The following is a 15606-nucleotide window of genomic DNA, read 5'->3' as shown; positions in this document are numbered from 1 at the left end:
TTTTTTTTGTTTTTATTTTTATTTGACTCATCTTCGCTCCATGTGCACACCTATCGTCGACAGTGTGGCCCTCCCCATTCACCTTTAATACATTCTGAGAAACATGAGTTCAGAATGTGCAGTTTTATCACCTGTGTGTGGTGAAATACACGTGCAGTTTGTCCTCAACATCACTGTGTCATATCAATCAGAAAATAGCCTTAATATAGCCTCTTTAATCTGTGAAATGTCCCAAATGTGACGTCCTGCGAGCACTGTCCATCTCCATATGTGTGTGGCGTGTGGTGGGCGTTGGCGTGGCGACAGTGCCAGCTCTGTGTGGGCGGGGCTCACGCTCACATATGTTTGCACAGAAACTCATTAGCGCCTGTTTTCAGCTGGAGCCTGTTTAAACACACTCTCATTTTACACGATATTTACACAGAGATTTGAAACAACACAACAGCACACACACACACACACACACACACACACACACACACACACACACACACACACACACACACACACAGAACCAGGACTGAATCAGGACTAAACCAGGACTAAAACAAGATTAAACCAGGACTGAAGCAGGACTAAACCAAGACTAAAACAAAATACTAAACCAGGACTAAACCAAGACTAAACCAAGACTAAACAAAGACTAAACCAGGACTAAACCAAGACTAAAACAAATACTAAACCAGGACTAAACTAAGACAAACCAGGATTAAACCAAGACTAAACCAGGACTAAACCAAGACTAAACCAGGACTGAAGCAGGACTAAACCAAGACTAAACCAGGACTAAACAAAGACTAAACCAGGACTAAACCAAAGACTAAACCAGGACTAAAACCAAGACTAAACCAGGACTGAAGCAGGACTAAACCAAGACTAAACCAGGGCTAAACAAAGACTAAACCAGGACTAAACCAAGACTAAACCAGGACTAAACCAGGTCTGAACTAAGTCTGAACCAGCACTTCAATCAGGACTAAACTAGGACTAAATCAAGTCTAAACCAAGTCTAAACCAGCACTGAACCGGGACTGAACTGGGACTAAACCAGGACTAAACTAAGACTACAGGACTCACTTAGCCAAGTCCAGGGCTAAATCAATGAGAGTTAATCATATTATTTGCTCCTCTTTATATCTTGGATTATATTCTTTATACTTCATTAAGTGGTGCTGATATTGTGAAGGTTTGAACTGGTCACCTGAGCTCTACCTGCTGTCTCCCCAGATTGACACAAACATGAGACATGAGAGTCCAAACATTGTTTAATCATTGCATAGCAACCACAGTTTCGATTTTATGTAAATGTCCATTGTACAGTCAAGACTTTCCAGTGAACTCCTTTCACAGCGACACTATTTGAATCAAACATTTCCTTTAAATTGTAGTGGCATCTCAAACAGTGAATATTTACAGGTAATAAATTACACTTTGACAATGACTTTGAGGAGACTTATCAACAATATCCTGATTTTCAAACTTTAAAACAAATATTGGGTTGGATACAAAATAATTCTCAAGGCCCTTTTTTGAAAATAATAAAGGTTTAGGTAAGTTTTACATGTTGATTTCAAAGTACATCAGATCTTACAATTAAGAGTTATACTTATAATGCTGTATATTTAGTGATTTATTTTATGCAGAACTGGCTAAATTATTTTGGAAATATTTACACAAACATGAGAGTCCAAATTTACCCATAAATTGTAGCGATTGTTTTCAGTGACCCCAGTATTACAAAGGAACACTTGAGGAGAGATCTCTGTTTTAAAAAATGACAAAAGGTATATATATATATATATTTTTTTAGTTTTGATTTTCTACAAAAATCATCAGTTGAAATATTGAAATAATGTCCAGTGGATTTCAAGAAGGAATGGACTCATATTCCTATTGCAGTAAAATACAGTTTTGAATGTATTTGTTTGGAGGATAAGCCTCTTGAGAGTCTCGTCATCTCGTTTTCGAGGGGTCCTCATAGTCACAACAACAGAAAACAGAAACAGTAGGGCAGACAGGAGGCTACATACATTCAAATAAACTTCAAACATCAGCACAACCACACACACACACACACACACACACACACACACACACACACACACGCACACACACTCACTCACACTTGTTAGACACAGAATAAATCAAATCTGAACAAAAAATAAGACAGTGTTCAAATACAACAAGATGATCAAAAACAGTTCCATGGATTATGTAAATATTGAACAAAAGTGTTTTTAAATGAAGGGACAGAAGTTAACGTTTGAATCAATGAATGAAGATTGTTCAAATCAGAAGGAGTCTTATATTTAAATGAGTGTTTTCCAGTTTGTTTTTTAACTATTGGAACAACAAAAAAAGTCTGACCTGTGTGGTGTAAACTGTAAGAGGATCTGAATGGAATTAAATACTACACCAAAGATGTTCATTTTGTCGTCTTATATACTTGAACTTCTTGGGTTCTTTTTAAAGACAATGCACAACAGATAGAGCAGAACAGGAAAACCTAAAATCCGCCATATCAGACACTGTAAAAGGAACGACCACATTCTGGATTGGGACGGGGCTCGGGTCATTGGATCGGAAAACAACAAGTTCAAACGCTGGATCAAGGAGGACAGTGAAATCAGGAAACGAGGCATGGACAGCATTAACCGTGATGACGGAGCGTTCCTCCTTTCACACACCTGGGACACCCCCCTCCAGAGACACCGGGCGACGGGAGGCGTGGTCAGTCTGAGCGACCTGCAGGTCCATCAGCAGCCGAAACATGTCAAGAAGGTAAACACACTTTACTGCATGTCTTTAAAAAGAACCCAAGAAGTTAAAGGAATTAAATACTGTTTGAGGTATTCAAGATAACTGAGATGTATGCATTTAAAGCTAGATAATAATCAGTGAAGTTGACGTCGGGAGGACAGTGGTGAGTTCTCAAGGGACAGCGGAGGATGAACCTGCACAGACTCATACAGCTCTGAAAAAAAAAAAAAAAAGAGACCACTGCAAAATGATCAGTTTCTCTACATACAGGTATAGGTAACATTTTTCTTTCATTCTATAAAATACTGACAACATTTCTGCCAAATCCCAAATAAAAATATTGTCATTTAGAGCGTTTATTTGCAGAAAATGACAAATGTTCAAAATAACAAAAAAGATGCAATGTTTTCAGACTTCAAATAATGTGAAGAAAACAAGATCATATTCATTTTAAAACAACAATACTAATGTTTTAACTTCGTTCAGAAATCAATATTTAGTAGAATAACCCTGATGACCATTCATCTTCTTCTTGATCACATTCCAGAGGTTTTCAGTGGGGTTCAGGTCTGGAGATTGGGTTGGACATGAGATGGTCTTGATCTGTGGTGGTCCTTCATCCACACCTTGACTGACCTAGATGTTTGGCATGGAGCACTGGAAAAAAACAATCTTCAGAGTTGGAGAACATCAGATCACGTCAGAGCAGAAGGAAAGCAAGGTCTCTTCGTTTTTTCCAGAGCTGTAGATAATGTTGAGTGGTTAGAGGAAAGAAGTAGTAGTATTTTGATAAATGATATCCCAAATGAATTGTCAGATAATCTTTTCCCTGACAGAAAAACTAAAGCAATTGATGGACTTAGTCATTTTATGCGATATGAAATTTAGTTTGTAATAGTTTGAATATGGGAGCTGAATGAGAGTGACAGGTCGAGCCGTAAACCGAGATATTTACATTTTCCAACAGCTATAAGTGGTGATGAATCAGTAAATGTCAGATTTATGTCATTAACAGAAAAAGGACAGATTTGTTTTTGAAACAACATAAAGTCTGATTTAGATTTATTGAGTACCGTATTTTCCGGGTTATTCGACGCGCCCCACAATCCAGACCGCAGACACACTCATCACTCCACGCCGACGAGGAACGGAACGGACAAATGAACCGAATAAGCGAGCGCAATGTGCCACTTCTAGACACAACTGAACAACTGAGTGACTGCGAACACACCGACAATCCAGCGGTCCCAGACAGCACCCTCCCTACATGCAGTGTTGGGAAGGTGACTTTTAAAACATATTCCCCTACAGATTACAGATTACATACCTCAAAATGTAGTTTGTAACGGAATCCATTAATTCCGTCAGGTGTATTTAGGCTAAATAAGGTGTAGTTATTATGAAGTGTTACCGTTTATTGTTTTTTATCTTGTTTTAATGTTGTACAGCACTTTGGTCGGCTTTGGTTGTTGGATGGTGCCATGAAAGTAAAGTTTGATTGATTGAGTTTGATTGATATCAGTAATATTAGCTTTAAAGTGGCACTTATATTTTTGTAAATGAACTCGACTTGTCTGTGGACACACTGAATAGTCATGCGGTGCTGACATGATTTGCAGCAGGGAGCAGCTGGAGGGGGGGGGGGGTGTCCGGCTCAGGTTACCCAGGACAGAGGCACCGGAGCCGGGGAGAGCGGGTCCCAAAAAAAAAAACCCTCGGGACCGCTCCGCACGAGAACCCCGCTTCACTGTAGCCTGCAGCCAGCATGGGTCGAGGGGTAAGCTCCGTGTTTAGCCTTTGCTCTTATTGTGGACCGTGTTCATGTTTATTACGGAGAGGAACTGGTGCTTTTATATGACGCAAAAGTGACTCTTGAGAGATTTAGGTCATGTATAATGTTGTTACTTCATCAAAAACTGACCTGGAGTTCTGTTTTGTTTCATTCATACATGTTTAAATGTATTATTAGTCTGTCTACATCTCCAAAGCTCAAAATGCTCTGTTCCAACCTGGTAGTTTTAAAGTTAATCTCTACAGTTTACTTTTTGTTTAGTAGAGATTGGCAATTCAAGGGCTAAAAACCTCCGAGCGATTCAAGAGAAGGTGTATGGAGTTTAAAAAACACGGTGGAGCACATCCTGTATGGTGTGCACATGACATCACAAGGTGGATCAGAGTGTTTTCAGTTTGAGAGAAGAACTCAATGTGCATGTCTGATTTGTGTGTTAAACATGTGTGAATGAAACAAAACACAACTGAAGTTCTGTTTGTGACGAGGAAACGACATGAGAACATAAATCAGAACATAGTGGAACATGGGTAGTTGAAGTGTGTTGTTTTGTGTGTTGTACAGTATGTTTAGTGTGTTGTTGTGTGTTGTTGTGTGTTGTACAGTGTGTTTTGTGTATTGCATGTACAGTGTGTTGTTGTGTGTTGTACAGTGTGTTTTGTGTATTGCATGTACAGTGTGTTGTTTTGTGTGTTGTACAGTGTGTTTTGTGTATTGCATGTACAGTGTGTTGTTGTGTGTTGTACTGTGCGGTGGATTTGCTGGTTGGCGCGGACAGTTATTTTTGCACTGCAGACACAAAACATAATTAGTTTATTCACACAAACAAGACAATGGAATTTGTGCTAAATATCAGTTTCAGTTTTGTGATTTGACTGTTTTAAGGGGCGTTACAGAGCCATGTGTTGATGCTATTATTAGCCCCTCAGAGCAGAGCTGGTGTGTGCAGCGTGGAGCTTGATCCAGAGGCTAAATGCGCTGGGTTGTGGGAGCTGTGGCACATGAATGGAAAATTACAGTGTTTATGAATGTTGTGTCGCACGTTTAAGTGTTCAGTCATGCAGTCATTTAAAGCGTGGAGAGATCTGTGGAGGAGTGACCTCTTCACCCAGTAACCCATATTTCTCAAGATGTATTTTTAGTCAAAAGCTCCTGTAATGCAGTAAGTGTCAGAGGGATATAAGCAGTGCCAAACTGTGGTCACGTTTCACATCACCACAGTCACATGCTGTGTCCGTCCCCTCGACCCCTATGATGCCCTCTGCAGGTGCTGACACCACAGGGGGCAGACCCATGATGTTCTTTTGGGCTGAGCCTGGACAGGCCCCAGACAGTCGTGTACAAGCCCCAGCCCCAGGCCTGGCTCCAGGGTCCAGCTGCTCCAGGGTTTGGCTCGGTTGCTCCATCCGGGCGATGTCACGCTCTTGTTACTCTCTCCATAAGGGTGTTGTGATCTCCTCTGCAGGGTGGCTCGATGCTCCATTACAGACAGAGTGAGGAGCTCAGTCACACAGGAGGAGCTCAGAGTTGAGCCACTGCTCCTCCAAAAGGAAAAAGGAGCAGCTGAGGGCATCTGTTCTAATAGCTTCTAGCTGCCTCCCTGGGGAGGTGTCCATGTCCCACCAGGAGGACGCCCCAGGGTGGACAGAGGACACACTGGAGGGACGATGTCTCTGGGCTGACCTGGGAATGTGGAAGAAAATGGATGAATGGCCACATTGTGGAACATTTGAGGAAAATAATATTTTCTGGACTGTGCACGACTGTGAACTGAACAGTTCTGAAAAATGAATTGCAATGCAATTTGATTTTGAAGAAATAATTTCCACCCAGCCTTCCTCATTTGGTTTGTATTTTCTCTTAAATGCCTCCTCCAGTCCACTCTCCAGTGTCCTTCTGCTCTGCTCTTGTGTAGTATAACGCTCTCCTCGTCTCCTGTCCGTCATATGGCCCACAGCTGAGCTCTGGCCGTTAGCCGCATGCGCTAATCGTAACATTCAGCTGGATGGCGTTTGCTAGTGCCGCTTTCTTGTCGTTTATTTGGGGTAATTACGTCATTTGCTTTTTACCTCTCCGTTGGGGCCCTGTGCTGCTCTTTACGGCGCGGGGCTGATGGGTAATCGGCCTCCTGTATAGTGCTGGGAAATTGCCACAGCTCCACCACAGAACGCACTCTTCTGATGGCTTCACCTCATTCACTCACACACAAAAAAACCAATACGCAATGAGCCGTTTCTGAAAATAATTTGAACCGAAAAGCAAAATACACAATCTGTCAACAGAATTTTTTGTTCTTTTGTTCTTGAAATACATTTTTAAAGATCCTATATTACACTAAATTGACTCTAGTGACTCTAGCTGTAAGTGGTTTTACAGTGTTCCCTCCTCAAAAACACACCTGCACTTGGAATAATCCTTTATTATTAATCCTTTCAAAAATCAAAGTACTCATTTCTCTCACACAGTATAATGACACTTTTACAGTGCACCCCCCTCCTCCCTCCTGCCCCTCTGGCCACGTGCGGCTCTGAGCAGACTGACAGCGCCAAATGACTCCCATGATGCACCACTCTCCCAACTGTTCTGACACATGCGCCGCCCACTCCTCACTCACACACCCCAACAAAACATGACCCCCTCTGCCCCTCCCGAGCTGTCCTGCAGGAGGCGATAGAGCCCCCTGTGTCCTGCAGGAGGCGATAGAACCCCCTCTGTCCTGCAGGAGGCGATAGAGCCCCCTGTGTCCTGCAGGAGGCGATAGAACCCCCTGTGTCCTGCAGGAGGCGATAGAGCCCCCTGTGTCCTGCAGGAGGCGATAGAGCCCCCTCTGTCCTGCAGGAGGCGATAGAGCCCCCTCTGTCCAAAACCACCACACCAAATACAACACAAGGAAGGACTGGAACCACCAGATCAAAACCAGGTCTGAATCAGGACTCAACCAGGACTAAACCAGGACAAAACCAGGTCTGCAACAGGACTAAACCAGGACTAAACCAGGACTAAACCAGGTCTGCAACAGGACTAAACCAGGACTAAACCAGATCTAAATCAGGACTCAACCAGGACTAAACCAGGACTAAACCAGGACTAAACCAGGTCTGCAACAGGACTCAACCAGGACTAAACCAGGACAAAAACAGGTCTGCAACAGGACTAAACAGGACTAAACCAGGACTAAACCAGGACTAAACCAGGATCTGAATCAGGACTCAACCAGAACTAAACCAGGACTAAACCAGGACTAAACCAGGCCTGCAACAGGATTAAACCAGGACTAAACCAGGACTAAACCAGATCTGAATCAGGACTCAACCAGGACTCAACCAGGACTCAACCAGGACTAAACCAGGACTAAACCAGGTCTGCAACAGGATTAAACCAGGACTAAACCAGGTCTGAATCAGGACTAAACCAGGTCTGCAACTAGACTAAGCCAGGACTAAACCAGGACTAAAACAGATCTAAACCAGGACTAAACCAGGATTAAACCAGGTCTGCTCCAGGTCTAAACCAGGTCTGAAACAGGTGTTGTGTGTCCTGTAGGGGGCGATAAAGTGTAACTTGGTGCAGAGTCCATGTGGAAACTGTGAATGAAGCTGCTTGTGGCTTGGGTGATATTTTACACATCTGCCCAAACCTCTCTCTCTCTCTCTCTCTCTCTCTCTCTCTCTCTCTCTCTCATCCCTCTTTCCACCCCTCTCTTTGTTTCTTTGTTTATCTCTCCAACCCTTCTCCCTCGCTCTCTCTGTCTCTCTCCCTCCTTGCATCCTACTCACTTCCCCCTCTCCCTCCCTCTCTCTTCCTCTCACTCTTCCTTCTTCTTTTGCATTCTCTCTCCTCTCTTCCTTGCATCCTCCTCTCCTCTGCCCTATTTTCTTTCTCTCTCTCTTTCTACCTCCCTGTATTCCTCCCTTCTGCCGTGAGGTGCCTGACGATACGTGATTGTGGATTTTTATGGATTTTGCGCAATTTTTATTGACAAATCTCCCCCTCGCTGTCCCTCATTCCTCCTTCCTTCCTCCCTACCTCTCTCTCTCACTCTCTTAATCCCTTTCTCTTTCTCTATCGGTTTCTTTCTCCTCCTGTCAGTTTCTCTCTCTCTCTTTCCTTCTCTTCTCTCCGTACTCTCTTTCCCGCTACAACTCTAACGCTCTATGTGTGTGTCTCTCTCTTTCTTCAGCTTGGAGAGAATGGAGATGGAGGGAAGAGGAAGAAGAGAAAGAAGGATCAGGACTTGGATGAGTTGAAGAAGGAGGTGTCCTTGGTAAGAAACACACACACAAACACACAACACACACACACACACACACACACACTCTCTCTCTCCAGTCATTCTTTTTGCTTTTGCTTTCACTGTGAACTAATGGAGAAAAGATGAGGCAGTATTACTCACTGACACGAACCGAGCGCAGACTTTGTGAAGACGAGGACTAAAGGAGTGCGACGCCGCCCTCTGCGTTCGGCTCCAGTCAAATGAAGCTCACGAGGCCAGCAGGAATAGGAATTGATTTGCAGTACGTACACTGTGGTGAAATAAAAGCAGCGGGATCGTGTAGAGCGAGTCGATAAAACGTTTTAAGACCAAAACGAGGAGCCCGACAGCAGCAGTTACAGACAGAAGGGCCACATTATTTCTCTCTCTATCTGTTCATCATGTGTTGTGTGTGTGGAGAGTTCAGGTCTGAAACAGGACTAAACCAAGACTAAACCAGGTCTGAAACAGGACTCAATCAAGACTAAACCAGGTCTGAAACAGGACTAAACGAAGACTAAAAAAGGTCTGAAACAGGACTAAACCAAGACTAAACCAGGTCTGAAACAGGACTAAACCAGGTCTGAAACAGGACTAAACCAAGACTAAACCAGGATTAAAACAGGACTAAACCAGGTCTGAAACAGGACTAAACCAAGACTAAACCAGGTCTGAAACAGGACTAAACCAGGTCTGAAACAGGACTAAACCAAGACTAAACCAGGTCTGAAACAGGACTAAACCAGGTCTGAAACAGGACTAAACCAAGACTAAAAAACCAGGATAAACAGGACTAAACCAGGATTAAACCAGGACTAAACCAGGACTAAACCAGGACTAAACCATGAAACAGGACTAAACCATAAACCAGGACTAAACCAGGACAGGACTAAACCAGGACTAAACCAGGTCTGACAACAGGACTAAACCAGGACTCAAAACCAGGACTAAACCAGGTCTAAACCAGGATAAACCAGGATTAAACCAGGACTAAACCAGGATAAACCAGGACTAAAACCAGGACTAAACCAGGTTAAACAGGACTAAACCAGGTCTGAATCAGGTCTAAACCAGGACTAAACCTGGACTAAACCAGGTCTGCAACAGGACTAAACCAGGTCTGAATTAGGTCTAAACCAAGACTAAACCAGGACTAAACCAGGACTGAAACAGGACTAAACCAGGACTCAACCAGGTCTGAATCAGGTCTAAACCAGGACTAAACCAGGACTGAAACAGGACTAAACCAGGACTCAACCAGGACTAAACCAGGTCTGCAACAGGACTAAACCAGGACTAAACCAGGTCTGAAACAGGACTAAACCAGGACTAAACCAGGATTAAACCAGGTCTGAAACAGGACTAAACCAGACTAACCAGAAACAGGACTAAAAGACTAAACCAGGTCTGAAACAGGACTAAACAAGACTAAAAAAGGTCTGAAACAGGACTAAACCAAGACTAAACCAGGATTAAACCAGGACTAAACCAGGTCTGAAACAGGACTCAACCAAGACTAAACCAGGTCTGAAACAGGACTAAACCAAGACTAAACCAGGTCTGAAACAGGACTAAACCAGGATTAAACCAGGACTAAACCAGGACTAAACCAGGTCTGCAACAGGACTAAACCAGGACTCAACCAAGGCTAAACCAGGTCTGAAACAGGACTCAACCAAGACTAAACCAGGTCTAAACCAGGATTAAACCAGGATTAAACCAGGACTAAACCAGGACTAAACCAGGACTAAACCAGTTAAACCAGGACTAAACCAGGTCTGAATCAGGTCTAAACCAGGACTAAACCTGGACTAAACCAGGTCTGCAACAGGACTAAACCAGGTCTGAATTAGGTCTAAACCAAGGACTTAAACCAGGACTAAACCAGGACTAAACCAGGAAAACAGGACTAAACCAGGACTCAAACCCAGGTCTGAATCAGGTCTAAACCAGGACTAAACCAGGACTAAACCAGGACTAAACCAGGACTGAAACAGGACTAAACCAGGACTCAACCAGGACTAAACCAGGTCTGCAACAGGACTAAACCAGGTCTGCAACAGGACTAAACCAGGTCTGAAACAGGACTAAACCAGGACTAAACCAGGACTTAAACCAGGTCTGAAACAGGACTAAACCAGGACTAAACCAGGTCTGAATCAGGTCTAAACCAGGACTAAACCAGGACTAAACCAGGACTGAAACAGGACTAAACCAGGTCTGAAACAGGACTAAACCAGGTCTGAATTAGGTCTAAACCAAGATTAAACCAGGACTAAACCAGGACTGCAACAGGACTAAACCAGGACTAAACCAGGACTAAACCAGACTAAACCAGGACTAAACTAGGTCTGAATCAGGTCTAAACCAGAACTAAACCTGGACTAAACCAGGACTAAACCAGGTCTGAAACAGGAATAAACCAGGTCTGAATTAGGTCTAAACCAAGACTAAACCAGGACTAAACCAGGTCTGAATCAGGACTAAACCAGGACCAGTGGTTCAGTTCAGTTACAGATTCACTTTTACGCACAGCTGCGCACGTACCACCGCGCATCGGGAAAGGGTCAGGCAACGTCCTAATCCGATGAGGTTCATTTGGTCTTCCGATAATTTATGTTATTAGGTTCTTTTTTCAGACCAGGAGTTTGTTTTCATATCTGACAGTTTCCACTGCTCTAGCTTTGCATACATGACCCCACCGTTCCTCCTCCACAGCTCCCTCAGTAGAAACACCTCCTCCCGCCTCCTGACTCTAGAAATCACACTTGTTTACATCCAGTGTGTGTTCAGAATTACTCTTGAAGTGACCTGCCTAGAAGTAATTTAGCGATCGACACGTCAGGTTTTAGACCCTTCATCTGCTTCAGTCGCACAACCGCTGGAAGAACTCTCCAAGAATCACCTCAGTTTGGCTTTGCTCCTCTTCTCCTTCTCTTCTTCTTTCAGCGACCTCAAAAACTGACTTTATTTTGCGGTGAATTGGTCGTGGATTCTCGTCCGCCATCTCAACAGACTTTGTACAAACTGTGAGGAAGCGACAGTTTGAAAAAGCCTCTAAGAACCGCTGCATAAACCACGTAATCCCCGCGCGCCACGAGTCAGTTACACTAGAAACGTAGGGAGTTTGATTGACAACCGAACAGCCAATAGAAAATGAGGCAGCCTGTTTTTCTGTTGGCTGATGTTAATCTGGCCTTATTACGTCCACAGTTAATGGATTTTCATTCTTTTTTTTTTTTTGGTCATCATAATTACAAGGCTGCTGCATCTCTATAATGGTATTTTAAACTTTCATTGACAATTTGAAACTAAACAAAAAATTAAAATCCTCCATTCAACCTTTAAACCCATTTTCGGTGATGTTGTTGCTCCATTGCTCTGTCCTTCTCAGAGTCATCATGAGCACTAAGTCCAGTTTAACCTTCAGACTTAACTTTGGTCAGACTCAGATTTATTTCTGTCATGGAACGAGTTGAGGCTTAAAATGGAGATGGAGCTGGTTTCAGCTCAGGATTTCAGGATAAGTCTGGATTTAAGTGACTTCGATGAAATACCTCCCTCGTACTGAATGTACAAGAACAGTGTAGCTGTTTATACACAGCATTGGGGAGTAACAGATTACATGTACCAGAGTTACATAATCAGAGTACAAATTATGAGTAACTGTATTCAGTTACAGTTACTGTTTCAATGAGTGGTAATCAGATTACAGTTACTGTGTTGAAATAAATGGATTACACAGCAGTATTTTCCGGTTTTCATATTTTGGGCCAAACCAGGACTAAAACCAGGACTAAACCAGGACTAAACCAGGACTAAAACCAGGACTAAACCAGGACTAACTAAAACCTGGACTAAATCAGGACTAAACCAGGATTAAAATCTGGACTAAAACCAGGACTAAATCCAGGACTAAAACCAGGACTAAACCAAGACAAAAAAAAAAAAAAAAAACAAAACCAGGACTAAACCAGGACTAAACCAGAACTAAAACCAGGACTAAAACCAGGACTAAAACCAGGACTAAAACCAGGACTAAACAGGACTAAAACCAGTAAAACAAGTAAACCAAGACAAAAAACCAGGACTAAAACCAGGACTAAATCCAATATCAAGTAATCCAAAGTATTCAGATTACGTTACTCACTTTAAGTAACTTAATGGATTAAATTACAAACTACATTTTGGGGTATGTAATCTGTAATCTGTAGGGGAATACATTTTAAAAGTAACCTTCCCAACACTGTTTATACACGACACTGGACCCAGTTTAATATAAAACACAACTGTGCTTTTGATTGTGAGAAATGTTCACACATTACAGCTCCAACATTCAAACAGCACAAATCTGTCTCTATGCAAATATCTACATCATGAAACCATTTTTATTTTAATTGTAGAATCAAGTCTGAGTTACTTCTGCTTTATTTATGACCATAATGTTCGTTTTGCTCAGTAGTTCACTAATGCTAGTCATTGTTTGCCTTTAAAGGGATAGTCTGGAATTTTGGACATAGGGCGAGGGAAACACTTTTAAAATATTCCATCCAGTCCTTGTATTTGCAGAGGTCGTTGGTGCTAGACTAGTGCATGTCAATGGCCATAGTTATCCTGAGGCAAAACAATTATAATGCCAGACTGTTGATGTGAATGTCTGTGTCGAATAATTTTAGAAGTAAAACCAACCTTGTATTGACGGGCAGATGAAACTTCACTGCACTGAAGCACTGCACTCCAGAGCAAAGCCTCTTGAAGCTTCTTTGCTCTAGTAGTGTACAGGAGCCGAGAAGGGTCACAACAAACGCAAACCCCGCAACAAATCCAAATGTGACAACACAACAGAAAGCCACAACAAACCAAAAAATGCCACAACAGAAATGACCGCGGGATTCTATTTTAATGCAAACGCCGTAACAAATACAAACGCCACAACACAAATGCAAATACCGCAACACATCAGAAAGCCACAACACATTAAAAAGCCACAACATATTAAAAAGCCACAACACATTAAAAAGCCACAACATATTAAAAAGCCACAACACATTAAAAAGCCACAACACACCAAAAAGCCACAACAGAAATGATTGCGGGACTCTATTTTCCGACGGACCGATCAAGCGGCAAGTGAAGAAGAAGAACTACAACGTGAAAAGTAAAGGAACGGAGAAGTTGGAAAAATAAGTAAAAGTAATTTATTGTTTTATCATTATTCGTTTCATGTTGTAGTTCGTCTTCTTCACTCGCCGCTTGATCGGTCCGTCGGAAAATAGAGTCCCGCGGTCACTTCCGTTGTGGCTTTTTAATGTGTTGTGGCTTTTTAATGTGTTGTGGCATTTGCGTTTGTGTTGTGGCGTTTGTATTTGTTGTGGCTTTTGCATTAAAATAGAGTCCCGCGGTCATTTCTGTTGTGGCTTTTTTTGGTTTGTTGTGGCTTTTTGTTGTGTTGTCGCATTTGTATTTGTTGCGGCGTTTGCATTTGTTGTGACCCCTCTCGGCTTCCGTAAGTAGGACACCTGCTGGACGCAAAAATATCAGTTGGCATGAATTTGAAGTGTGTGACATTTTGCAGAAAACTTCTGAGTAAAACTGTCAGCAAAATAAAGAAGTATGCAAAACATGTATATTGTAGTGATGGCAGTATGCTGTGTGTATTGTATATACTGGCAGTTTGGAAAAAGATTATTTGGAAATGATGAAAATGGAAATTGCGGCAAAATCGGAACCACTTCCTGAATCAGTCACATGGAACAGCCGGGCAGCGAGGCTTTGAACGTCATCATTTTCAGCTCCTCCCCTAAAAGAAGCAAGCCTCGATACGCGCATCACGAAAACTCCCCCTCCTATCGGCACACGCTTCAAAGCCTCGGTATGGAATGTTCACATCACTACAACCTTGCATTTGAAGGATTTATATCTGAGCAGCAGCAGTGAGTTGTACTTCCTGACAGAAAGCTTGGCAGCGGTGGACTGATATCACCTAGCACCTGTCTTACCTGCTGCTGCTGAGAAAATAGTCCCTCAACGACGATTCATGCGATGCAAGGTTAGTTTTATTTCAAACATTATTCTATAAACACAGACATTCACATGGACAGTCTGGTGTAATAATAGATTTGTTTCAGGTGTTTTGTGGAGTGGGTGAGACTGTTTTTAGTGGCAGGATAACTATGGCCATTGACATGCACTAGCCTAGCACCAGCGACCTCTGCAAATACAAGGACTGGATGGAATATTTCAAAAAGTGTCTCCACACGTCTCCAACACTCTGGCTCACTAGGAAATGAGGCTCTATGTCCAAAATTCTGGACTGTCCCTTTAAGTTTTTGTCTTTCTTACCTTGATAGATGTGGATAAATTCTTGTTGGTTGAAGATTTGGTGATGGGGCAGATTTATGAAGCTGGTGGAAAATACGCCAGACATTTCCTATCGTTCGTTTTTACCACAGAAAAACATTAACCGGAAGTTCCACAAACCTACAACGTGGCATTTTTGGCTGTTGTAAAAAAGGTCTTTACAAAGTGAATTGGAGCCAGAGTCGATGGAGTCAGAAGCGTCCCCCATTTTCACTTCCTATTTGGAACCCAGTGGCTAGCGGTTTGGATATGTCCATTTATGTACATATTTTATCATACCAACAGTTGCACATGTGCAGTTATGTAATATTATCATTTTTATTTGTTTATCGGGGATTAGACCTGCAAGATTAATCTCAACTGAACCGAAATTGCAACTTGAATGGACACAATACACGAACCGCATAGGCTGCAATTTTTGAAGTGGCACAATTTTCTCCACAAA

At 42.5% G+C, this 15606-nt stretch overlaps 1 protein-coding gene across 1 annotated transcript in view; it reads left to right on the top strand.

Moving 5' to 3' along the window:
* Window positions 1-4515: 4515 nt before the first annotated feature.
* Window positions 4516-15606, top strand: part of atp1a2a (ATPase Na+/K+ transporting subunit alpha 2a) — a 350773-nt gene continuing 339682 nt past the window's right edge. The window contains exons 1-2 of the mRNA XM_055151513.1: window positions 4516-4537; window positions 8730-8813. Coding sequence (XP_055007488.1) covers window positions 4526-4537; window positions 8730-8813 — 96 coding nt within the window. The 5' untranslated portion in view covers window positions 4516-4525. The remainder of the gene's footprint in view (window positions 4538-8729; window positions 8814-15606) is intronic.

This window comes from Boleophthalmus pectinirostris, unplaced genomic scaffold (assembly GCF_026225935.1).
Source record: "Boleophthalmus pectinirostris isolate CB_2022bp ecotype Guang Dong unplaced genomic scaffold, ASM2622593v1 HiC_scaffold_16, whole genome shotgun sequence".
NCBI classification, from domain to species: Eukaryota; Metazoa; Chordata; class Actinopteri; order Gobiiformes; family Gobiidae; genus Boleophthalmus; species Boleophthalmus pectinirostris.
The sequence above is the reverse complement of the archived record's forward strand: the minus strand, read 5'-3'. Positions and strand labels throughout refer to the sequence as shown.